Below are 21440 nucleotides of genomic sequence, written 5' to 3'. Positions count from 1 at the left end.
AAGCCTACTCTGTGTCTACCCTCCTCCAGAGTTTGGGGGTTCTCAGTGAACAAGATAGACGAGGACTCTGATGTCAAACCACTTACATTCCATAATGCATCTGTGGTTTTCAATATTTTTTAAAAAAAATTTAAAAGTTAGGTGCAATTATAACCATGCCTGGAAGTCCACTATGTAAAATAAATAAAAAGGAATTAAGAGCAGGGACTTCTTCCAGCGCCAGTTTCCGGTGAACTTTGGGAGTACTGTTTGAGAACTACTTCTAGAAATTTCTTCACATGCACTTAGCGTGTGAGAACGCAGTGACTCCCGATTTGGCAAATACTGTGTGTGTAGGTCCACCCAGACCCCCTGTGCTGGCTAAGACGAGCAGCAGGGCCCGCAGGGCAAAGGGAGGGAGTAATCATTGGTGAGAGCTAGTGAGAGCCGCAGCCAAAGGAAAGGCTGCCCGTGGCCATTGTGGCTTTGGCAGAGGGATGTAGCTGCTGCCAGACTGAAGCCTGGTCGGAAGGGGCTCTATCGCTGCATCCTCCCTCCGTCAGTCTCCTGCCAATGCGCTTCACGGGTGGAATCCATCCAGAAGCTGGAGGCAAGGAACCCCTCCTCATGCAGGCACAGAGCAGGGTGGGGCGAACGGAGAACACCTGTGACAGTGCCCTGTGGTGTGCCCTGCGTGTGCAAGGTGCTGCAGATACGAAACAGGCGAGCCGCGGCCCCGTTCTAGAATGCAAGCCAGTAACTCCAGGGGAGCGTGATGAAGACTAGTGCTGGCTTAGAATCACGGCCTAGATGAAGATCAAATGACAGCTCAAAAAGAGTCTAGAAGTGGGAATCCTTACACATAATATGGCTCCTACGCAACAGTAGCCTCTGAACCAAAAGCCTGATATTGATATGCGATACCGTTCTTGTCTTTTTTTTTTTTTTCTGACAGGGTCCTCTCAGGGAGATGCAGACAGTGATCCTTAGATACTCAGCAACCTGGTCTCCTGGTCAGTAAAAACTGTTGTACTAATAGCATTAAAAGGTGTCTTCAATAACGTGGTAGTAAGGAGGAGGGGCATCCCCCCACTGCACCCCACCCACGTGCCACAGCAGTTCATGACGTCCTGTCGGCTCAGAGCAGCTGCAGCTGTGCAACACGTGATAAACCACGAAGCAAGGTAGTACATGACATCTGCTACTTAAATTGTGGAACCTAAGCCGCAGCTCAGTGGGTTTGGCACACATGGGGTGGCCGTGTGTGTGTGTGTGGTGTGGTGTGGTATGAGATTTTGAACACTGAAAACGAAGATAAACTATGTGGTTGTATGGATTCCCTCCTGCATTAGATGATTCCCTTCTCATCTCAGTGCGTCTCCATCATGATGGGAGTAGATGTGGAGGTGGGTGAGGTAGGGCTCCTGTCACCCCACCCAAGCACTGGTTGCCCCTGTCCTGCAGTGACTGTCAGAAGGCAGATGCCAAGAAGCCCAGGGGATCTGCCAGTTCCCTGACCCCCTGTGGGAGCACCTGCCCGGCAAGAGTGGACAAGAAGTTTCATCCTAAATATTGTTGCCCATTCTCAAATTGAAACTCCACTGGTTTCAATTGCTATATTTAAAAAGGATAACCAACAAGGACCTACTGTACAGCACAAGGAACTCTGCTCAATGTTATGTGGCAGCCTGGATGGGAGGGGAGTCTGGGGGAGAATGGATACATGGATATGCATGGCTGAGTCGCTTTGCTGTGCACCTGAAACTATCACAACATTGTTAATCGGATATACTCCAATAGAAGATAAAAAGTTAAAAAAAAAAACTCCACTGGGATTGTTAGGAAAAATTGAAATAAATTCTCAAATAGAGGGATGAAAAGAATTGTTTTTCGTCAGAAAAGATTTGTTGATTTTTTTAAATGCCAGCAAACTTGTGGCCAAAGCATCCAAAAAAGACTCCGAGAGTCCATGATTCTGATGTGATTTTTGTAAGAATTTGAAACTAAGTCATTTCGTTGCGATAGGAAGGTGGTTAACTGACCCTCTCTTAAGAGTCAGCTCTTTAAGGAAAAGGGAGCTCACACCTACTTTGGCAACATCCCTCCGTGCCTGAGACCCTGGGAAGGTGGGGAGGTTTCAATGAACTTTGTTGGCTCCCTTTGCAAAGCAAAACTGGACAGGGATGGCGTTTGCAAGTTCCTTTCTGAACAGCAAGTAAGACAAAAAGATCAGAAAGTTCAGTTTGGAACATAGACTGTTCTAGTCTGACTGTTCTCAGAAGCTGCTGTGTTTCTGTTCACCTGACTGTGCTTTTTAAACGTGCACAAGAGAAAAGTGATCCAGCTGGGAGTGGGGAGGGGAAAGGAGCCCTAGGAGGTGGCAACAGTGTACACGCGGTTCAGCAGCTGAGCCAGCACGGCCAGGAGCACGAAGGGTGACAGCGTGGGTTCGCGGGGCAGATGAAGCCTCTGCTCAGCTTCCGTCCCGGCTGCTCCGTGTGAGGAGAGCTGTGGTTCCTCCTTGTCACCAGGGACGTGACAGGAACGAGGTGCTTTGTGTTTCCGAGGGAAGAGTTCAGTGAACCATCTGCAGTTTGTCTTCTGAGGTTCCTTATCAAGTAGTCAGAGGCGGCATGCTGAGAGTATGAGGCTTGCTGATTGTCTTTCTGTGACTGTGTAAATGGTACAAGTTTTCTGAAAACTGGAGGTTTAAAGGGCAGGTTTTATTAATGGAAAAACTGGCTGGAAGAATGCTTTTGGGGTTAAATGCCAAAACACAGCTTCCTTCTCTTTTCCCCTTTGAATGGAGTTGACCCATTTAGGTACTGAGAGTTGAAAAATGAGCCATTTGAAACTGCATCTGGGCCTGCCAGAGAGGGAGGACGGCTGCGAGCCCCTGGCTCTGGGTGCAGCAGCTGGGGGAGGGGGAGGGGGAGAAGCAGGGCACTGGCATCTTCCTGCCCAGATTTTCTTCACATGGTAGTCCCACCGTTAGCACAGAGGAGGGAATACCCTCCCCGCCTTCCTGTTTCTCTCCACACACATCCACACCATTGATGCTGCTTCATGATCTATGATGCCTGGATGCTGCTCCACCATTAGTGTGTGCCTTGGGCAAGTTACGGAACTTCCTGTAAAAGGGAAGTCATAATAGTCTTTAGGCATTCTGAGGATTCCTTGAGACAATGCATTGAAAGCTCTTAGAACTGTGTAGAAAACAGTAGGTTCTCAGCAAATGCCGATAGAAATCAGGGCTCCTTCTGCTGCTAAGCCCTTTTGATTTCCCCGAGGCCCTTTGATCACTGGCTTGAGGGTGAGGCGATCCTGGGTACAAACAGCTAACTGGGAAGTGGAGAAGAAGAATTTGTCAACAGAATCCTCTCCTTTCTGGAAGCTGGTGAGGAGGTCAGTGACAACAGTAAGACCATAGTAAGCATTGAGGATGTAGTGATAAGGGACCCTGTTTCAATGTATGCTGTTGATCGTGCCACACAGAGGTGGTACTTAGGCCCACAGATCTGTAGAGGATGATAGGTAAGAAAGAAGTTACCTAGATGCAGAGAGAAGTACATATAATGAATAGCAGTGGACAGTGAGGGAATAGCTGTAGAAGGTTAGGATTAGCACCCAAAATCGTGACTTGAGAAGACTTCATTTTGGCTTGACCTGAGGCTGTAGAAATGACTTTACTTCCCCCAGGAGAACTGGGAACTGAACAGAGTGAAACTGGGAAGAGTTGCAGGACTTTGTAGGGAGAGTTTTGAGATGGAAAGGGTTAAGGCCAGAGATCAGGCAGAGGAAATCATTGCTGTCACTTTCACCATCAATAGCAAATATTTGCTGACTCTCTAGACAATTTTTGTCTCATAAGCAACACACTCATGGACTTTGAAACCAAACTGTTTACATGGAACAACCCTACTTGTATAATGTGTTTAATTTTTCAGATCATAGTGAAAGCTTTTATATTCTAAGTGACTGACTGAGGGGATATGCATGATGAATCTGCACCGAAGAGAAAGGCATAGGAGAAATAGGGTAAAGGTTACAATGTTAGTGAGGTCCTGGCCCCCCAACATGAAATTCTCCTTTAGCCGCTATGGCAAAGATAGTGCAATGTGTTCACCAAACTGTATACATTCAATTCCTGAGCAAACAAGAAAATCACGTTTCCCACCAGATGCTCTTGCATCTAGCTGGGACCACAAGACTAGTTCTGGACAATAGAATATTAGTAGAAGTGATACAGCCACTCACGTTTCCTAGATCTTCTACTCTTCTTTTTCCTTTCCAGGAGGCAGAGCCACAGATGGAAGGAGCCTGGATCCCTGAGTTAAAGCTTAGAAGAAATCCACCTGGGAGAGCCACCCAATGAACATCAGAATGTGAGTGGACTAGAAATAAAACAGCTGTGGCTTGATGAAGTTTTAGGGTTGGTTGTTGTAGAAGCTAGTGTTAATGATCCTCAGACAGCCAAAATAACCAATATTGGAATCCTATTATTAGAGTAACCATGGTGTTTTGGAGCAATAATAATTTCTTTTGCCTTAAGATTTTGGGAGGTTCCTGTTAAAGTGCGAATATAGAAGTATAATATATTAAGTGATTGAAATTCACGATATTTGCTGCAGTCAGAGACACATGGAAAGGCACAGATTTGTTCATTTATTTATTCAGTATTGAACAGGTGCCTACTATGTGCTAGGCAATGGCTAGATGCTAGAGGTACTAACAGTTTTTCTGATTGGTCGTTTGTGAAGGGCTTGTTTATTGGGATAGAGATTTTTTAGATCTAAGTGAGAAACATCCACTCTCTGGGATGTCTCCTTCCTAGTTTTTGTTCCTCAGTCACACCCAGGAAGGGCAAGGGAAGAGTTCCAAACTATGAGCATCTGAGCTTACCCTTTGTGGCACAAGTGGAGACAACTCCCTGGTAGAGAGGCCCCGGCCTGGGAGCAGGGAGGACAGGAAATTCTTGTGCGCCCAAGTCGGTAGGAGAGGACTCATTTATGTTAAGATAGGCAAGATAGGAGCCGGGAGGACTTATAGGGAGCTTGGGATTCCTTGGAATTAGAATCTGTTAGAAGGTCTTGATGTCTAAAAATGATCATTGGTATTAAAATAAACAAACAAAAGCAGTGCGATTCTTTTCCACCTATAGATATATGTCCTTTGGAATTCTTTCTGCTTTCTTAGTATGGTGGAGATTCTGAATAATGGGGTGAGGGGCGGAAGCAGAATTCTAAAATATCATGTGAGCAAATTCCATGTTTATAGAAAGAGATAAAGAAATCTCCTAAGCATTGACATTTGTTTCACTTTTATGCATGAAGTCCTCCTCAAGAGAAGGATGAGTAGCCTTCTCCTAGTTATCAAAGATGAGACTCGAATGAGCTGATATCCTGAGAAAGGGGACAGAACGTTTTGTATCTGATGATACAAGCCCTTATCCAAGCCCTTCGCTTGGTATGCAGAGTTCCGGACAAGGGGAGACCAATTACATAAAGAGATCAGGCCTTCCTATGAGGAAGAAATGGGAATGCCCTGGACCTGCTAAAGGTAGATTAGAGAAACCTTTAGGCTGAACTGGAGTCTGCTGACAGGGAAGGACAGCATGGACCCTAAAGCAGACCTTACCAGGAGGACGAGGGATCCAAGACTCAGTGCAGGGGTCTAAGGGTTTTGGGTAAAGGCTGGCTTCAGGGCAGAGTGTGTTGAGGGCAGGAACCCCTCCTAGATGACACATTCACTCTGGCATGATATCAAGCCTTTGCAGAAGAAGTGGCTAAGCATCAAAGGGTGGAAGAGCTGAAACCTTGGAACTATAACCCAGAGCAGGGACAAGCAACCATTAGCTAGAGCAGGGCCAAGAGTGACAGTGGTGCTAGGTGGCTGATGACAGCGTCCAGTTCCCTCTCTCCCTCTTTCATCATTGGATTCTTGGACACTCCTTGTGCTCTTGGACAGGAAGTGGTGTGTATTGTGAAACTGTGAGAGGGGGAGCAAGCATTGCTTGAGAGGACATTGCAGACCTGAAGGGTATGTGAAACGTGGAACAATTAAGTAGGAAAAAATCGTCATCGTATTTTCACTCACAGTAGTTTGCAGGAGGTCATATAGACCATGTCAGCCTTCAGTATATCTAAATGAAGAATGGGATGGAAATCGAGCCCCTAAATACACACGTGAAAGGAATATAGGATTCGTAGCTGTGGTGAAACAGATAATTTCATGGGCACAGAATTTGTGGCTGCCTTTTGAGCCTCGTCTGGCCTGAACATGTGACCAGGATGAATAATACATTAGCAGAACAATGAGATCTGTTCACATATCCAAGCTAGTTTTGAGTTCTGCAGAAACAGAAATCAAACTATCATCATTGCAGTACTGACTTAAAGGAGAACAGCAATTCATTTAAAACAGGTTCTTCAAAACTGGTTAACATACGGACTTCTTTGAAGGAAAATATTTTACAGATTTCCACCACTGACAAATTATCTTTACTATAATGATCTGGTCTTTCTCCCTTTCTTTCTTTCCTTTCTTTTCTTCTTTTATCTTGTGCTTGGGGCTCATTGAGATTGTTAAATCTTGAGTTTCTGTTTTTTTAAATCCAATTTGGAAAAATTTCAACTGTTATCTATTCCAACATTTTCTTCTATCACCACTCCACCCCAGTTAATCCAATCACATAAAATTAGGTTGCTTGAAGTTGTTGCACAGCTCACTGACACTCTGTTTTATTTTTTTCAGTTTTCCCCCTTTCCCAGGGATTACTGTCCTGCACAACCTGGTGTCCAATGTCTGAAAATCATTGTTTTATATATTTTTACCCTGTGTTTTAGTAGTTTCCGGCAGGAGGGTACTGGTGCTGGCTACTCCATCTTGGCTGGAAGGTGAATGAACCATCAAGAGCCACTTTCAAAACCTCTCTCAAAAAAAGGAAACCTTCCTCTCCCAGAAGCCTTCTCCTTCAGGTTCATTAATCATTCATGGTCATGTGTTCACCCCCGTAACTCTTGTGGCACGTGACTAGTTCTGTGCATACTGCTCACACAGTCTACCTGCTTCCAACCCTCCCTGGCCACCAAAGTCCTGCCCTAGAGAAGCACAGTCTCATCACAGACCCTGTGAGAATTTTGTGCACGGGGAAAAGCCTGGCTACTTGAAGGGTACCCGTGGGACCAGCAGTATGGGTACCACCTGGAAGTCTGCTAGAAATGCAGAATGTCAGGCCCTACCCCAGCCCACTCAATCAGAATCTCTACTTTCATAAGATACCTGCATGATTCACGTGCACATGAAAGTTTGAAAAGTGCTGTGGTTAGATCTCGGCGTCCTTTGTGACTTCTCAGAGTCCTCTCCAGGGTAGTTGTTCTTTAACCCAACAGCAGGTGACCTGGGCAGTTTTGATCATTCCAGTGAGGTGTGTCTAACCATGTTAGCAACATTATGGCTGTTGTTAAGGTTGTGTTGTCAGCAAATGTGTCTTTCTCAAACTCTTCACAACTTGGATTCACAACTTGGAGTCATGCAGGAGGACTTACCTCTGAAGATCCCAGGAGCCTGGCTGCATTGGATAGGCACAGGCTAGACATGAATAGCCCAGGGGTGTGGCCTCGAATGCCAGAGGCACTGCACTTTGCTGTTCCACTGGGGTTAAATCAGGTGGCTATAAATCATGATGTCTTTGTGATCGATACTTTGAGGATCTTCACAGATAATATACTTCTTCCTGTAACAGCTTAGGAATGTAGGCATTATCTTAGAGAATGATGATAGTGATGGGTCCAAAATTTGATTTTCAGCTTTCTCATTTATTAGTTGTAAGATATTGGGCAAGAAGACTGATTTCTCTAGCCCTCACTTTTTTGTAAATTGAAGGGATTAGACTGCTATTAAAGGACTCATATCCCATTAAAACAAACCAACCAACCAACTCTAGCCAGGCAGAGTTAGAGTGATACTCTCTTTACAACAGCTGTAAAGCTTGACTGTGCTCATGCAGAAGACGCTTTGTATCAATTTATGAAAACTGCCCAATTAGACCATGAAAATGATAAACATAGACTGACAGAGACTTGGAAAGGACTTTGAAAGACTACTAAGATTATCCTTCCAGAAGCATCTAAGTGATAATCACAAAGGTCGCTGTGACCTGGTGAGACAGGCTGTAACTATGAGCCTGACTCACGTGCTCAAAGTCCAGATGCCTCACAGGGACACTTTGCTTACAGAAACAGAAAGGAACATATCATGCACTTCTGCTTCTGCAGGTGGTGAGGCCCTAGCTAGACAAATATGAGCTTCGCTGGTTCAGCGATTGTGGGTTGATATGTGATCAAGCAAAACCTGTCAATTAAAAGCACCAGAAACTTCTTCTTTTTTAAAAAAAATTAATTGCAAAATATTTCAAAAATACAGAAAATAATAGATACTAACAAATACTAACATTTGGTCCTATTTCCTTTAGATCCTTTTCTCTATAGAAATTAATTACACCTACAGTTAGTCACACCCATTCCTATGTTCACTCTAAAACCGTGATTTTGTAGTTCTCTCCCTTTAAAAGTAGAGATTGTAATTTGATAACGGTTACTCTTACATTAAAAAGAAACATACTCTAAAAAGTCAAAAATTGATATGTCTACACTATTTCTGAACAAAATAATGACTTTAGAATTCTTTAATTTAAATCACCTTTCCCTTCTTCTATTTTTCAAGTATCTTAGTTTTACTTCATTTAAATTCCTCTCTTCAGTAGTCATTATTATTGTTGTTATTTCAAATAGTGAATGAATATTTACCAAAGTATCAGTATTTACCAAGTTCTTTGATCCATACTGGTTTTTGCTCTCCACTCATTCCTTTTCTGTTAAATTGCCTCTTTCTAAAGTACATTCTTTAGTAGTTCTTTCAGGGACTGTTTGAAAACACACACGCTCAAACTTTATCTCTCCTCTTGAATGACATTAGCAGATATTTTTCCTCAGCACTTTCTATTATTTTGTGGTCTTTGTTTTTTCCTGTTGAGAAGTCTGCTTTAGTCTAATTGTAACTTTTTAGGTAATCTGGGTTTTTTTGTTCTGAATACTAAAATTTTCTTATTATCAATGGTGTTCTGCAGTCTTACCCGGGTGAATCTAAGTGTGGCTTAATTTTTGCTTGTTTAGCTTAGTATTCATTGTGATTCTTAAATCTGAACATTTAAGTCTTTCATTGATTCTGGAAAATTCTTATTGACTATTGCCTCTCCCCCAGTAATTCTTTTCCTTCTTTTGTGACTTCTAGACATTGTCTGAACTCCTGTATCTCAGTAGTTAATTTTGTATGCTTCCTGGAGAATACGGATTCTATCCAGTACAGACTCCCACTAATTGCTATCCCCAAGCTTCAGATGTTTTAGTATATGTAATATATGCACCTCTTCTCATTTCGTTACCTCAGTTTAACTTAGGTATCAAGACACAGGTTTTGGTGTGAAAGTCAAGTTCATATCTGTGTTCCATTTTTACTAGGTGTTATTTTTTTTTAATTTTTTAAAATTTGTTCATTATTATTATTTTTTTTTTTGCTGTATGTGGGCCTCTCACTGTTGTGGCCTCTCCTGCTGCAGAGCACAGGCTCCGGACGCGCAGGCTCAATGGCCATGGCTCATGGGCCCAGCCGCTCCGCGGCATGTGGGATCTTCCCGGACCGGGGCAGGAACCTGCGTCCCCTGCATCGGCAGGCAGACTCTCAACCACTGCGCCACCAGGGAAGCCCTAGGTGTTATTTAACAATTTCCAAACCTCAGTTTTAGATTTGAACAGAGGTGCTCAGTGGAGATAAAAAGTATGCACTTCGTAACGTTGTTGTGAGGCTAACGTAAGATAACATGCGTAGTACTTAGGCTGGTGCCTGGCATAGGTAAGCGTTTAGTAAAATGGAATAATCAAAAAATTGTCATCATATCACCTGCTCAAGGCAAATCCCTACACCTGTGTTTGGTGTCCATCTCCTCTGCAATTTGCAATATTCTCTTTTTCTCTAGTATTTTCAGCTTCTTCACCTCTACTAGATCCCACCTCGCAGACTATAAAAATACCCAGGTTTCTTTACTTCCAAAATAGCGAGTTCTATCTCCATCCTGAGATCTCCCTCCAGTTACCACCCTTTTATCTTCCTTTCTCCGAAAGGGCTTCTGCTACATTTTGCAAATTATCCTTTCCAAATCACTTTTTTTTTTTTTTTTTTTTTTTTTTTGCGGTACGCGGGCCTCTCACTGTTGTGGCCTCTCCCATTGCGGAGCACAGGCTCTGGACGTGCAGGCTCAGCGACCATGGCTCACGGGCCCAGCCACTCTGCGGCATGTGGGATCTTCCCGGACCGGGGCACGAACCCGCTTCCCCTGCATTGGCAGGCAGACTCTCAACCACTGCACCACCAGGTAAGCTCCCGAATCACTTTTCAACCAACTTTTTGTCTTTTTTCACAAGCTTAGCTGTGGGTTGTAAAATTCTGTATTTTTTTTTTTTAAGTCTCATTTTTGCACATAGTCAGCCACTTTAATTATGATGATAGAGATAATAACTGTTTTGAGCCTTTGCTTTTTTCTAGGCATCAGGCTAAGTGCTTCATTACCATTGTCCCATTTAATCCTCATAACAACGCTTTGAGGCAGGAACAATTATTATTCCTGTTCTACAGATGTTGAACTTGAGATTTAGAGAAACTGAACAACTCGCCAGAGTCATGTTGCTAGTAAGTGAGGAGCTGGGACTTGAAGCCAAGGTTCCTTGAAACCAACTAATTGGAATCACTAGATGAAGCCAACTGTGACGCCTGCCCTACTTTTAGGATTCCAGCTACATCATCCAATCACAGTCCTTAGTGTTTAAGCCTGTCAGATTTTCTGATATTTGTAGCCTGTAGTGTCCTGTAGTTGACCTAGGCTACCATGCTGTAAGTCCCTGAAGGGCTGGGTCTCTGGTTTGCTTCTTTATTTTTAATTCGTAGTAGTTAGCACAATGACTGGAACACAGTAGGTATTTGAATTTATCTTGAATGAAAGAAGAAAGTTTTTGTTCTTTACCATTTCAGCACATTTCATCAGAACTATTCCATTCATTTGAACATTTAATCCAATGATTCTTACTTGAGCAAAGAGGTGGCAGAGCCCCTCTGAGAAGAGGGACTCATGTCTGGATCACCTGGGAGAACTTTTCAAACCTATTTAGTTTTCCACTGCCATTTTGATTCTCCCCTCTATGGGGCATGTTCTCCAAGTGTACTGACTGAGCCACTGAAAGAAATGTGTTATAAATCTCCTGTGTGTTAGGAGGGCAAAAAACTTTAGAACCCCTGAAAATCAGGTATTGTGTATTCCTGTTTCCATGCACACTAATTTTGTTGTTTCAAACAGATTGTAAGAGCTTATCAGGAATTCCTTCTTCATCTTGGAGAGGTTAGACTCATAGAAAGTAAGAACTGGAAGGGACCTAATATTATAAGAGCTTATCAGGAATTCTTTCTTCATCTTGGAGATGTTAGACTCATAGAAAGTAAGAACTAGAAGGGACCTAATATTATCTGATACACTTTTCATATTTCAGTGGTAAGGAATCTGAGGCCTTGAGAATTTAAGCAATGCTCCCGTAGTTGGATCCTTTGCAATGGCCAGCAAAGTGTTAGGCACATAAAAATGTGCTCAATAAATACTCATTATGTGGATGAAAAAATTAGAAATAAAAATCACATTGACATCAAAGTTGTCCTGCTTTTCTACTCTGCCTCGGAGCAAAAATGCTCTATTTTAACCACGTCCAATCACAAATGCCCAGTCAGAAAACTATTAATTGGACCCATCCTGTCTCTGCTATTCTCTCTCGTCCTTGAGTTCTTGGGGTATTATTGTAAGATATACTGTATGATCTAGTGCTTATTGTTTTTAATATTTTTCTGCACATTTTTAATATCTTTCTGCATTTTGTCTTCTGCACATTAAATGCCCTGAGAGTATCTTACTTTGTGTTGCTTTGTCTCCCTTCACCACACCCAATCCTGGAACAGCTGGGATTCTAATAATGGTTAACTAAGTTAGTTTTCATTGATCACTGATAGATTAACTGATGCCTAACGTCTGAGTAAAGTTGTTATACAGGTAACATTTACCTTTTTTGAATTGAATACTGTCATGTGACGTAGTTTTAAAAGTAAATGAGTGAGTGAAGGTTAAATTCTCTTTTAAGTGTAACTGTAGCAAAAAACACATTTTGCTGACTTGTTCTTAGAGACTCAAAAGTACATATTTTGAGTGTAGCTTCCTGGTATTTACAAACACGTGATCTTGGTTGGCAAAGATTAGCACATTTGAGAACGATGTATTATTTACTTATTGCACAATCACAAATCCACAGCCTTGTGAATGTTAATATTTTCTGGGAATGATAATAGACTTTGGAAAGATAGCAGCTGCAAAAATAGTCAGAAGTTATCCACAGTTTTGGAGCCTGAATTCTCTCTCACAGAAAAAGACCAACACGAAGAGCCCAGAGTGGCAATAAATTAGCCTGGGAGTCAGGAGATTAAGAGTTCTAGTTCTGCTCTGGTTCAAGCCAGCTGTGAGACCTTGGATAAGCCTATAAATCTTGCTGGGCCTATAGCTTCTCATCTCTGAAACCAGAGGCTTGAATTTCAGGTGATTGGTAATGTCTCTTCCAGTTCTAACATTCTCTGATTTATTTGAATCAACAACCACTGTGATAGGAAGAACATGTAATGGTGATAGTGTTAGCACTGGAAAGATGGGTTGTAGAATGGAGAGGAATAAACTCGTGCTCTTTTGATAGAGGAAGGTCTTAATCCTTCAACCTAAAAGTTTGAATTTCACAGCATCTGAACTGAATATTTATGTGGTTATTTCACTGTTTAAAATGATTTTGAAGTCCATAGATACGTCCAGCTAAACATTAAATGAGTGAGACCAAGTTCTAACTGGATGAGTTTCATAGAGCTGGGAACTTTTCCACAATTCTCCATTAGTTGTTTTGTATTCCGGGACCACAAAGACCACATCTTCATGGTCTCCATCACCAAAACTTTGTAATCATTTCTGCAAAGGTATCACCCAATTCAGCCAAAAGTCCACTTGATGTGGAGGGCAGTGTGTGGCTAAGAATAACTGTGGCTTTGTGAAGCCTAGTCTGGATGACGACTCACACGCCTTTTTTCCTTTTTTTGAGGTTGTGGTTAGTTGCTCTTTCTCTGCCTACCTCTGAGGTGGTCCTGGGTCAGTATCGTGTGATCAGCGAGCTTGTGAGCTCTTTTAGTTAAAAGATATTAAGACGTACTCTGGCTGAGCGATGGAGGTTTGGAGCGAGGATAAGCTACATATAGGGAGGACAGACTTATAAAGTGGCTCCACAGAATATTCATGGAAACCCAGGAACGGCTGGGGTGACAGGTTTCAGGGAAAGAAGAACAACAGGATTTGGGAGGCAGAAGAGCCGACAGAGATCTAATAGCTGAGCTACCTTGCTGAATCCTCAGTACTGGAGTTTGTGCCCTTCACTGGAGCATCGCCATCGTGTGACTCGGTCATGTTCTTATCTTTGCTTCTCTTTGTGTGTGGTCGCTTCTCCTCTCAAAACAACTTCCTGAGGCTGTTCTTATTTCCCAAGGCAAATTCCCGAGACAGAATTTACCCATCTAACTGATAATCAGCATCTTTGTTTTGGGTCGTGTGCAGAAAAGAGTTAACACAGCAGGCCTGAGACTGCTCTCTTTGGAAAGGCCTGCTTGCAAGATTGGGCTTTGGCTGGTATGTGGGTGTTTCCGCCATTCTCAGAACTGATAAGGGTGGTTCTCTGTGCCTAGGCTGTTTGTGCAAACGAGGATATTTATGCTGGGCACCTGCTTTCCTTCTGGGAGTCTGGAATTTTGATGCATCTAGACAGAGTGCAGATGTGACCAGTCCCCAGTAAACATGTTGAGTGCTCTGTCTCTACTGGGCTTTCCTGGAAGAAGCATTGCACACATATTACTACATTCTTCATTGCTGGAGAAAGTAATGTGTTCAAGTGTGTCCCTTCATAGAAAGAGAGCATAGGAAGCCTGTGCATGGATTTCTCTAGATTCTGCCTGTCTTTTTCCATTAGGATCTGACTATGTATCCTTAGTCCATCACTGTAATAAATCTTAACCGTGAGTCCAACTATGTGATGAGTCCCTGTAGCAAATCTCTGAATATGGGGATTGCCTTGGAGATCCCAACACAGGCCACCTCAGAGGACCCAGGCCAACTTAGGTCTTGGCTGTCCTTGGGTTAAGAGTTCGACATTGGTCCCATTAATTGCATATGGGGGAGGGGGGATGGAGTCGTGCTGGATCTCTCCAGCTTATGGAATGGTCTGAAGCAGTGGTTCTCAACCCAGGCTGCAAAACAGAATCTTCTGTGATGACTTAGAAATTAGACCCCATCCAGGATTAATCGGAACCCTGAAATTAGAATCTGTGGGGTGAGCCTGGATAGTAGCATGTTTTAAAAGCTCTCCAGGGCTTCCCTGGTGGCGCAGTGGTTGAGAGTCTGCCTGCCGATGCAGGCGACGCCGGTTCGTGCCCCGGTCTGGGAAGATCCCACATGCCGCGGAGCGGCTGGGCCCGTGAGCCATGGCCGCTGAGCCTGCGCGTCCGGAGCCTGTGCTCTGCAACGGGAGAGGCCACAACAGTGAGAGCCCTGCGTACCGCAAAAAAAAAAAAAGCTCTCCAGCAGTCCGGCTGGAGCCCCCTCCTGTAGGCTATAGGCTGACCGCATCATGGGGTGGCCTGGCTCTGACTCAAGACATGTGGGCCTGGGGCATCCTGACCCTTAGAACCACTGCTAAGAGCACCAGCGGAGGAAACCCCTGTTCTGCCACCACCATGTCGTCTCCAAAGCATTTCGTTTAGCCATTCCATTTTGTTTCCCTTTCTGCAAGCTAACCAAGGCATCTGGCAGCTGCAGTGCAGAGTCAGCAGGAACAGTTCTGTTTTCTCTTTGCCACTGGCACCGTCTCAGATTTGAACGAGTTCTCAATCCCCAACTGTGCTTTTGGAAGTCTTCCTAAATGCAAGGAGGCTGCTAAAAGACCAAGAGTCTTCAAGCAGCATGAAATTCTACACCAAGAGGGCTGAAGAAAGGCTATTCAAATGAAAACATCATGAAACCAGAAAACAATATTCTTTTTTTTTTTTTTTACGGTACGTGGGCCTCGCACTGCTGTGGCCTCTCCCATTGCGGAGCACAGGCTCCGGACGTGCAGGCTCAGCAGCCATGGCTCACGGGCCCAGCTGCTCCGCGGCATGTGGGATCTTCCCGGACCGGGGCACGAACCCGTGTCCCCTGCATCGGCAGGCGGACTCGCAACCACTGAGCCACCAGGGAAGCCCGAAAACAATATTCTTATATGTGGGGTGCTTAAATACCCAGAAACAGAACTTCATAAACAGCTAGTAATGAAACTATACCAAGCATGAAAAAAAAAAAGCAGACTGTAAAAATAGCATGTGCAGAATGACTTGTTATAGTAAAATACAGGCTATATAAAATATACAGACCATTTATTGTTTGTTTACTATGTGCCAGGCACTTTGTTAAGTGCTTATATACTGTACATTATTATATATTGTACAACTGACAAAAACACCCAGGAAGGCAGTTCTTATTATCCCCATTTTATAGATGAGAAAATGGAAGCTCATGAAGTTTCCAGCTTGCCCAAACTTGACCAAAGTCCTGTGGGAAAAGTCCATGCTCCATCAGAATATTTTGAACCATTACTATATATATCTGCAAGGATAAATCATTGGTGATAAATCATAATATTGGTTGATAAAGGATGAATGATTTTTATTTTCTTCATTTTGCTTATGTATATTTTCTAATTTATCTCCAATGAACATCTTTTCTTAACAGAGTTTTTTTTTTTAAATGAATAACTTATACCAAATACCGAATAGTTTATAGATGAGTTACATATATTTACTGTGAAAGGATGATTAAAAAGTTTTGGGAGAATTCTCTTTATTCCTTTCATGAAACTATAAAGACTTCTAGTTATTAGTTTGCTAGGGCTTCCATAACAACGTATCACACAGGCTGGGTGCCTTAATAGAAATTTATTTTCCCACAGTTCTGGAAACTAGAAGTCTGAGATCAGGGTATTGGCAGGGTTGATTTCTTCTGAGGGTCATTGTCTTTGGCTAACAGATGGCAGTTTTCTTCCTGTGTCTTCACATGGTCTTTCCCCTGTGTGCATGTGTCATAATCTCCTCTTCTTATAAGGACACCAGTCATATTGAATTAGTACCCGTCACCCACATCACCTCATTTTACTTTAACTATCCCTTTGAAGGCCCTGTCTTCCAACACAGCCACATTCTGTGGTACTGGAGGTTAGGACTTCAACATATGAATTTTGGGGTTACACAGTTCCGCTTGTAACAACTTCCATGATAGAAATATTTGACCTAAATAACTCAAGAAATTAAATTAACACCAGTGATGAAAACATTAGCCGAAGTTTGAGGGTATCCTATGTCTTCTACTCAAATACTTCATTTGTGAAATAATATTTTTAGAGTAAACCTTATAAGACTTTTCCAAAGACTCCAAAAAGAGCCAAAGAAAGGTCTAATGATGATAATACAGATGTGCAATTGTCATACAGTAGGAATTCAAACTCCTACAACAATCATCATTAAATCATCTTTATTAGTGGTCTGAACTTGTGACTCTGAAATTTCTCTCTTCCACATTTCATGAGACATATGCCTCATTTTAGCTACATTTCTAACCTCCAAGTGATGAGACATAAATTCTCAGGCTGCTGTATCTGAAAATGCCTTTTGTGCATTTTGTTTTCCCCTAGTCGTTTGCAGTGATGAATGGTTCACTCAAGCTTAGGAACAATGGAACATTATAGCAATGACCTCAGAGATGGTACAAACTGAAGGGAAGAAATTCCACTCCCTGCCCCCATCTTTGACAAGATCAACAAACTGTGTATACAGTATTAGGACCAGGCAGAGGATGGGCTCTTTCTCCAGAGTCCCTGATGCTGGTGGTGACCGGCCAGAAAGGAAACTCTGAATGAACCTTGTTCTTTCTCCCTGTGGCTTTTCCTCATGCCTTTTCCACTAGCTTGTAGACTCTCAGAGGTCTAGACCTGCTTCCTACCTGCCACCATCCACTTCACTCTCTGGCTTTTCCTATCGCCATCTCTGCCTGCCAGTTGAGTACTGTCTATCCAGCAAGGTCTGGTCAAGAACCTCTTTGGGAATTCACTTCTTTGGGAATGCCTTCCTGGACTGGACCTTCAATATTGCTGCCTTTCTTAGATATTTGTAGACTCGTCTAGAACATAGCTCCTTGAAGACAGGGAACTCTTCTTGTCTCTAATATGACTTTATCTTAGTAATGCTCAATAAATAGGTACTAAGAGAATGAATAAACGAGTGAGCCTCAGATAACGGGGCCTTTGCTTTTGGCAAAGTTTCTGTATTAGAAATATATTGCTATATAACAAATGACCCCAAAACTTGGTCACTTAACGTACCAAACATTTATTTTTTCTCAGTTTCTGGAGTTAGGAATCTGGGAACAGCTTATGTGAATACCTCTCCCTCAAGGTCTCTCTCAAGGTTGCAGTCAAAGTGACAGCTGGGGCTGCAGCCTCATCTGAAAGTTCAACAGGGGGAGGATCTGGTCCCAAGCTGGCTCATGCAGTTGTTGGCAGGATTCATTTCTTTGCTGGCCATTGCACTGAGGGTCTCCCCCAGTTTCTTGCTACATGGACTTTTCCATAGGAAAGCTTGCAGCATATCAGCTGGCTTCCCTCAGAGCCAGCGAGCCAGTGAGAGAGGGAAGAAAGATGGAAACCAGAGTCTTTTTGTAACCTAACATTGGAAGTAACATCCCATCACTTTTGCCATATTTTATCCCTGTCCCACCAGCACTCAAGGGAAGGTAATTACACAAGGCCATGAGATCCAGGAGGAAGGGATCATTGGGGCCTGCTTAGCAGCTGCCTGTCCCAGTTCCACTCTCAACAGGCATTTTTACTTGCTGCACTTGGTACTTTTCCCTCTAGACAGTGAGTTTTAACCCCATAAAACAGGCTTCTGGGGGACCCAGCTCCGGGCTAGGTTTATAAATGCAAAGTCTGAATGAATGACTGTTCCTTTAATTTAAAAAGGCCTCAGAAAGATCCAGACATTTGCTCCTGCTCCTCTTTCATTTTTGTGGCATTGACTGGGCTTTATCTTGAGTGATTGGCCTGGATTTTTCGCTTTCTTTACTCTTTACAGAATTATAGGCTGAACTATAATTCTGGGTTTCTTGTTGATCCATTACCCTTGTAGGATTTCTCCCACCATGTCACTATGAAGGCCATTATGGTTTCAAATTGACCAAACTTTTAAAGTCCATCCAGAAACCAAAAGGAGAAAACTTTGATTTTGTAGAATGCCATTGCATGATCTTGATTTAGGTTGAGAGGATTTTTAGAGTCGGGGTAAGAAATACTTATGCTCCAAATATCAAATTCCGACCACCAGTTGTTAATTCAAAACTGAACAGGGTATGCCATATTAAACATGTAATATTCCATTAATGTAGACAGTTAGCAGCTCTTACAAAAGGACCAAAAGTACTAGAACTGGATGCTGAAGACTTGGCTCTTAAACTTGCTGTGTGATGTTAGGAGAATCATTGAAACTTCTGCCTTGGAGTCCCTATATAAAGTGAAGCTAATAATAGTGAGCTTACAGTATTTTTTTTAAGATCAACTAAAATAATTTATATCCACCAACAGTTTAAAAAACCGCTTTCCGTCATCACAATTGGATAATCTATTTTTAAAAGATGACAATCATGTTGACTTTTTTGATATATGAAACTAGTGGCATGAACTAATGTTTTTTATTTTTAAATTTTATTTTATTAAACTATAGTTGATTTACGTGTTAATTTCTTCTGTACAGCAAAGTGATTCAGTTATACACACACACACACACACATATATAGTTCCCTGTGCTATAGAGTAGGACTTTGCTGTTTATGATGTTAAGTTTTTGAAAAAGTTAATCAAAATATGGAGAGGCCCATGCTACTAATGGTTAAGTCTACAGAGCACAACTTTCAAGTTTGAGCCAACTTTCTAGTTGTATAACTTTGGGCAAATTACTCAACCCCTCTAGGCTTCAATTTTTCTCACCTGTAAAATGGGATAGTAATAGTAACTTTCTCATATGATCAATAGAGGTTAAATAAGTCAGATATAAAGTGCTTAAAATGGTAACTGGTACATAGTAAGTTCTCAATAAAAATTAGTTTTCTTATGTGCATATGAATTACAACAATATGTGAGTGCAAGCCTTTAGGCAAACAATAGAAGTAAATTTGGAGGGGCTATAGTTAGGCTATATGTCATTTGTGCTTTTTAATTTTCTGTAATATTAATAGCTAACACATATTATACACATGTAAAGGTAAGACATTATCTAATTCTCATGTCAATCTTGTGAAGTAGTTACTATTCCCATTTTCAGGGTGTAGAAACAGACAAAGAGGTTAAATTGTCATTTTGCCAATAGCAATGTGGAAGGGATGGAACCCAAACATTGGTTTGGACTCAGAATATGTGTTTTTAATGTATTTGCTATGTTGCCTTGTATAATGATGCAATTTAGTAATATTAATGAACAAATTGTTATTGAGTGTTTGCTATGTGCCAGCCACTTTCCTAGGTACTGAGGCTGCAGAAGTAAATAAGACAGCCATGATCCCTGATTTTAGTGGGGAGACAGATAATAAACAAACACATAAATAAATACCTAGAAAAATCCAGAGTATGAGCTGTCCCATGGATTAAAATAAGATGGGGTGATGGGTAACTGGACAGTTATTTATTTATTTTTTGTACATATTTAAGTTTATTTTAAAAATTTATTTTATTGAAGTATAGTTGATTTACAATGTTGTGTTAATTTTCTGCTATACAGCAAAGTGATTCACATATATATATATACACACACACATATATTCAGATATATATACGTGTATATATATATCCACACACATATATTCACATATATGTGTGTGTGTGTATATATATATATATATATCCTTTTTATATTTTTTCCATTATGGTTTATCACAGAATATTGAATATAGTTCCCTATGTGCTATACAGTAGGACCTTGTTGTTTATCCATTCTGTATATAAAATCTTACATCTGCTAACCCTAAACTCCCACTCCAACCCCCCTGCCTTTGGCAACCACAAGTCTGTTCTCTATGTCTGAGTGTGTTTCTGTTTCATAGATAAGTTCATTTGTGTCATATTTTAGGTTCCACATTTAAGGGATATCATAGGGTATTTGTCCTTCTCTGTCTGACTTCCTTCACTTAGTATGATAATCTTTAGGTCCATCCATGTTGCTTCAAATGGCATTATTTTGTTCTTTTTTGTGGCTGAGTAGTATTCCGTTGTATATATGCACCACTTCTTTATCCATTCATCTGTCAGTGGGCATTTAGGTTGTTCCCATGTCTTGGCTATTGTAAATAATGCTGCTGTGAATATAGGGGCGCATGTATCTTTTTGAGTTATAGTTTTGTCTGGATATAATATAAAATTGACCATTTTAACCATGTTTAAATGTACAGTTCAGTATTGTTAAGTATATTCACATTGTTGTGACCCACAACACATATTTTGCAGGAGTTTGCAGGATGGGAATTCTAACCTGATTGCTCACAACAAGGCCTTCACTCGTGGGGACTCAGATCTCAGAACTCATGAGACATTTGCCCTGGTGGCACCCTAGTGAAATCAGAGATGCTGGACATACCACTGCAAACCCCAATATGTAGCAGTGTGTGGCTACTTAATTGATGCTCAGTTATTTTTAGAAACATATAAGTGAATGAAGGAATACAGCCAGTTTTTTTGCTAAGCAACGTTTACCATTGTATATAGACTCAGCTCTTGTGGTATCATTATTGGACTAAATGATATTTTGTGTGTAGGTACAAAATGGCCAATGTGCATCCTCCAAGGGCTTAGGAATGCCAGAGAAATTGATTGCAAGGCTGTTTGCTGGACTTTTCTTCAGAAAAAAAGGAACGTATTGTTTTCTTTCCCTATAGGCCTCTAACTGCTAGGCATAAATTTCTTCTCAGACTTTCTGGAAAACCTCGCCCTTGGACTAAGATGAAAAAAAAGAAAACTCCAGGCTTTTCTTGGAGTAAATGCAAGTAAGATTTTGACTGAACTCTTCAGCTCCAAGGAATACTCTGTTGACTTTTATCAAAACACATGATTACCTGGCCTCGGGCCTGAGGGCCTGTGTCTGGGCTCTGCCAGTGGAAACCCAGAAAGATAGGAGCCTGCTGAGAACCTGCCAGAAAGTCAGTTATATATCTGTTTTCCCCCAGG

At 41.9% G+C, this 21440-nt stretch overlaps 1 protein-coding gene across 12 annotated transcripts in view; it reads left to right on the top strand.

Annotated features, from left to right (window-relative positions):
• Window positions 1-21440, top strand: part of SELENOP (selenoprotein P) — a 129574-nt gene that overhangs the window by 86189 nt on the left and 21945 nt on the right. For 4 of the 12 annotated variants that reach the window (XM_089908819.1, XM_089908817.1, XM_089908818.1 and 1 more), the window contains 3 exons: window positions 935-1163; window positions 4274-4364; window positions 10275-10408. In XM_089908819.1, the coding sequence (XP_089764945.1) occupies window positions 4351-4364; window positions 10275-10408 (148 nt within the window). In that variant the 5' untranslated portion in view covers window positions 935-1163; window positions 4274-4350. Of the gene's footprint in view, window positions 1-934; window positions 1164-4267; window positions 4365-10274; window positions 10409-21440 lie in introns of those variants that run through there. The other 8 variants (XM_089908823.1, XM_089908820.1, XM_022598209.3 and 5 more) reach the window with 6 other exon arrangements.

The sequence above is a fragment of the Delphinapterus leucas genome, chromosome 3 (genome assembly GCF_059928025.1).
Source record: "Delphinapterus leucas isolate spDelLeu-1000000601 "Yukka" chromosome 3, BTC_Dleu_Yukka2, whole genome shotgun sequence".
NCBI lineage: Eukaryota > Metazoa > Chordata > Mammalia > Artiodactyla > Monodontidae > Delphinapterus > Delphinapterus leucas.
Note: the sequence above shows the minus strand (reverse complement) of the source record. Positions and strands in the feature narration are given on the sequence as shown.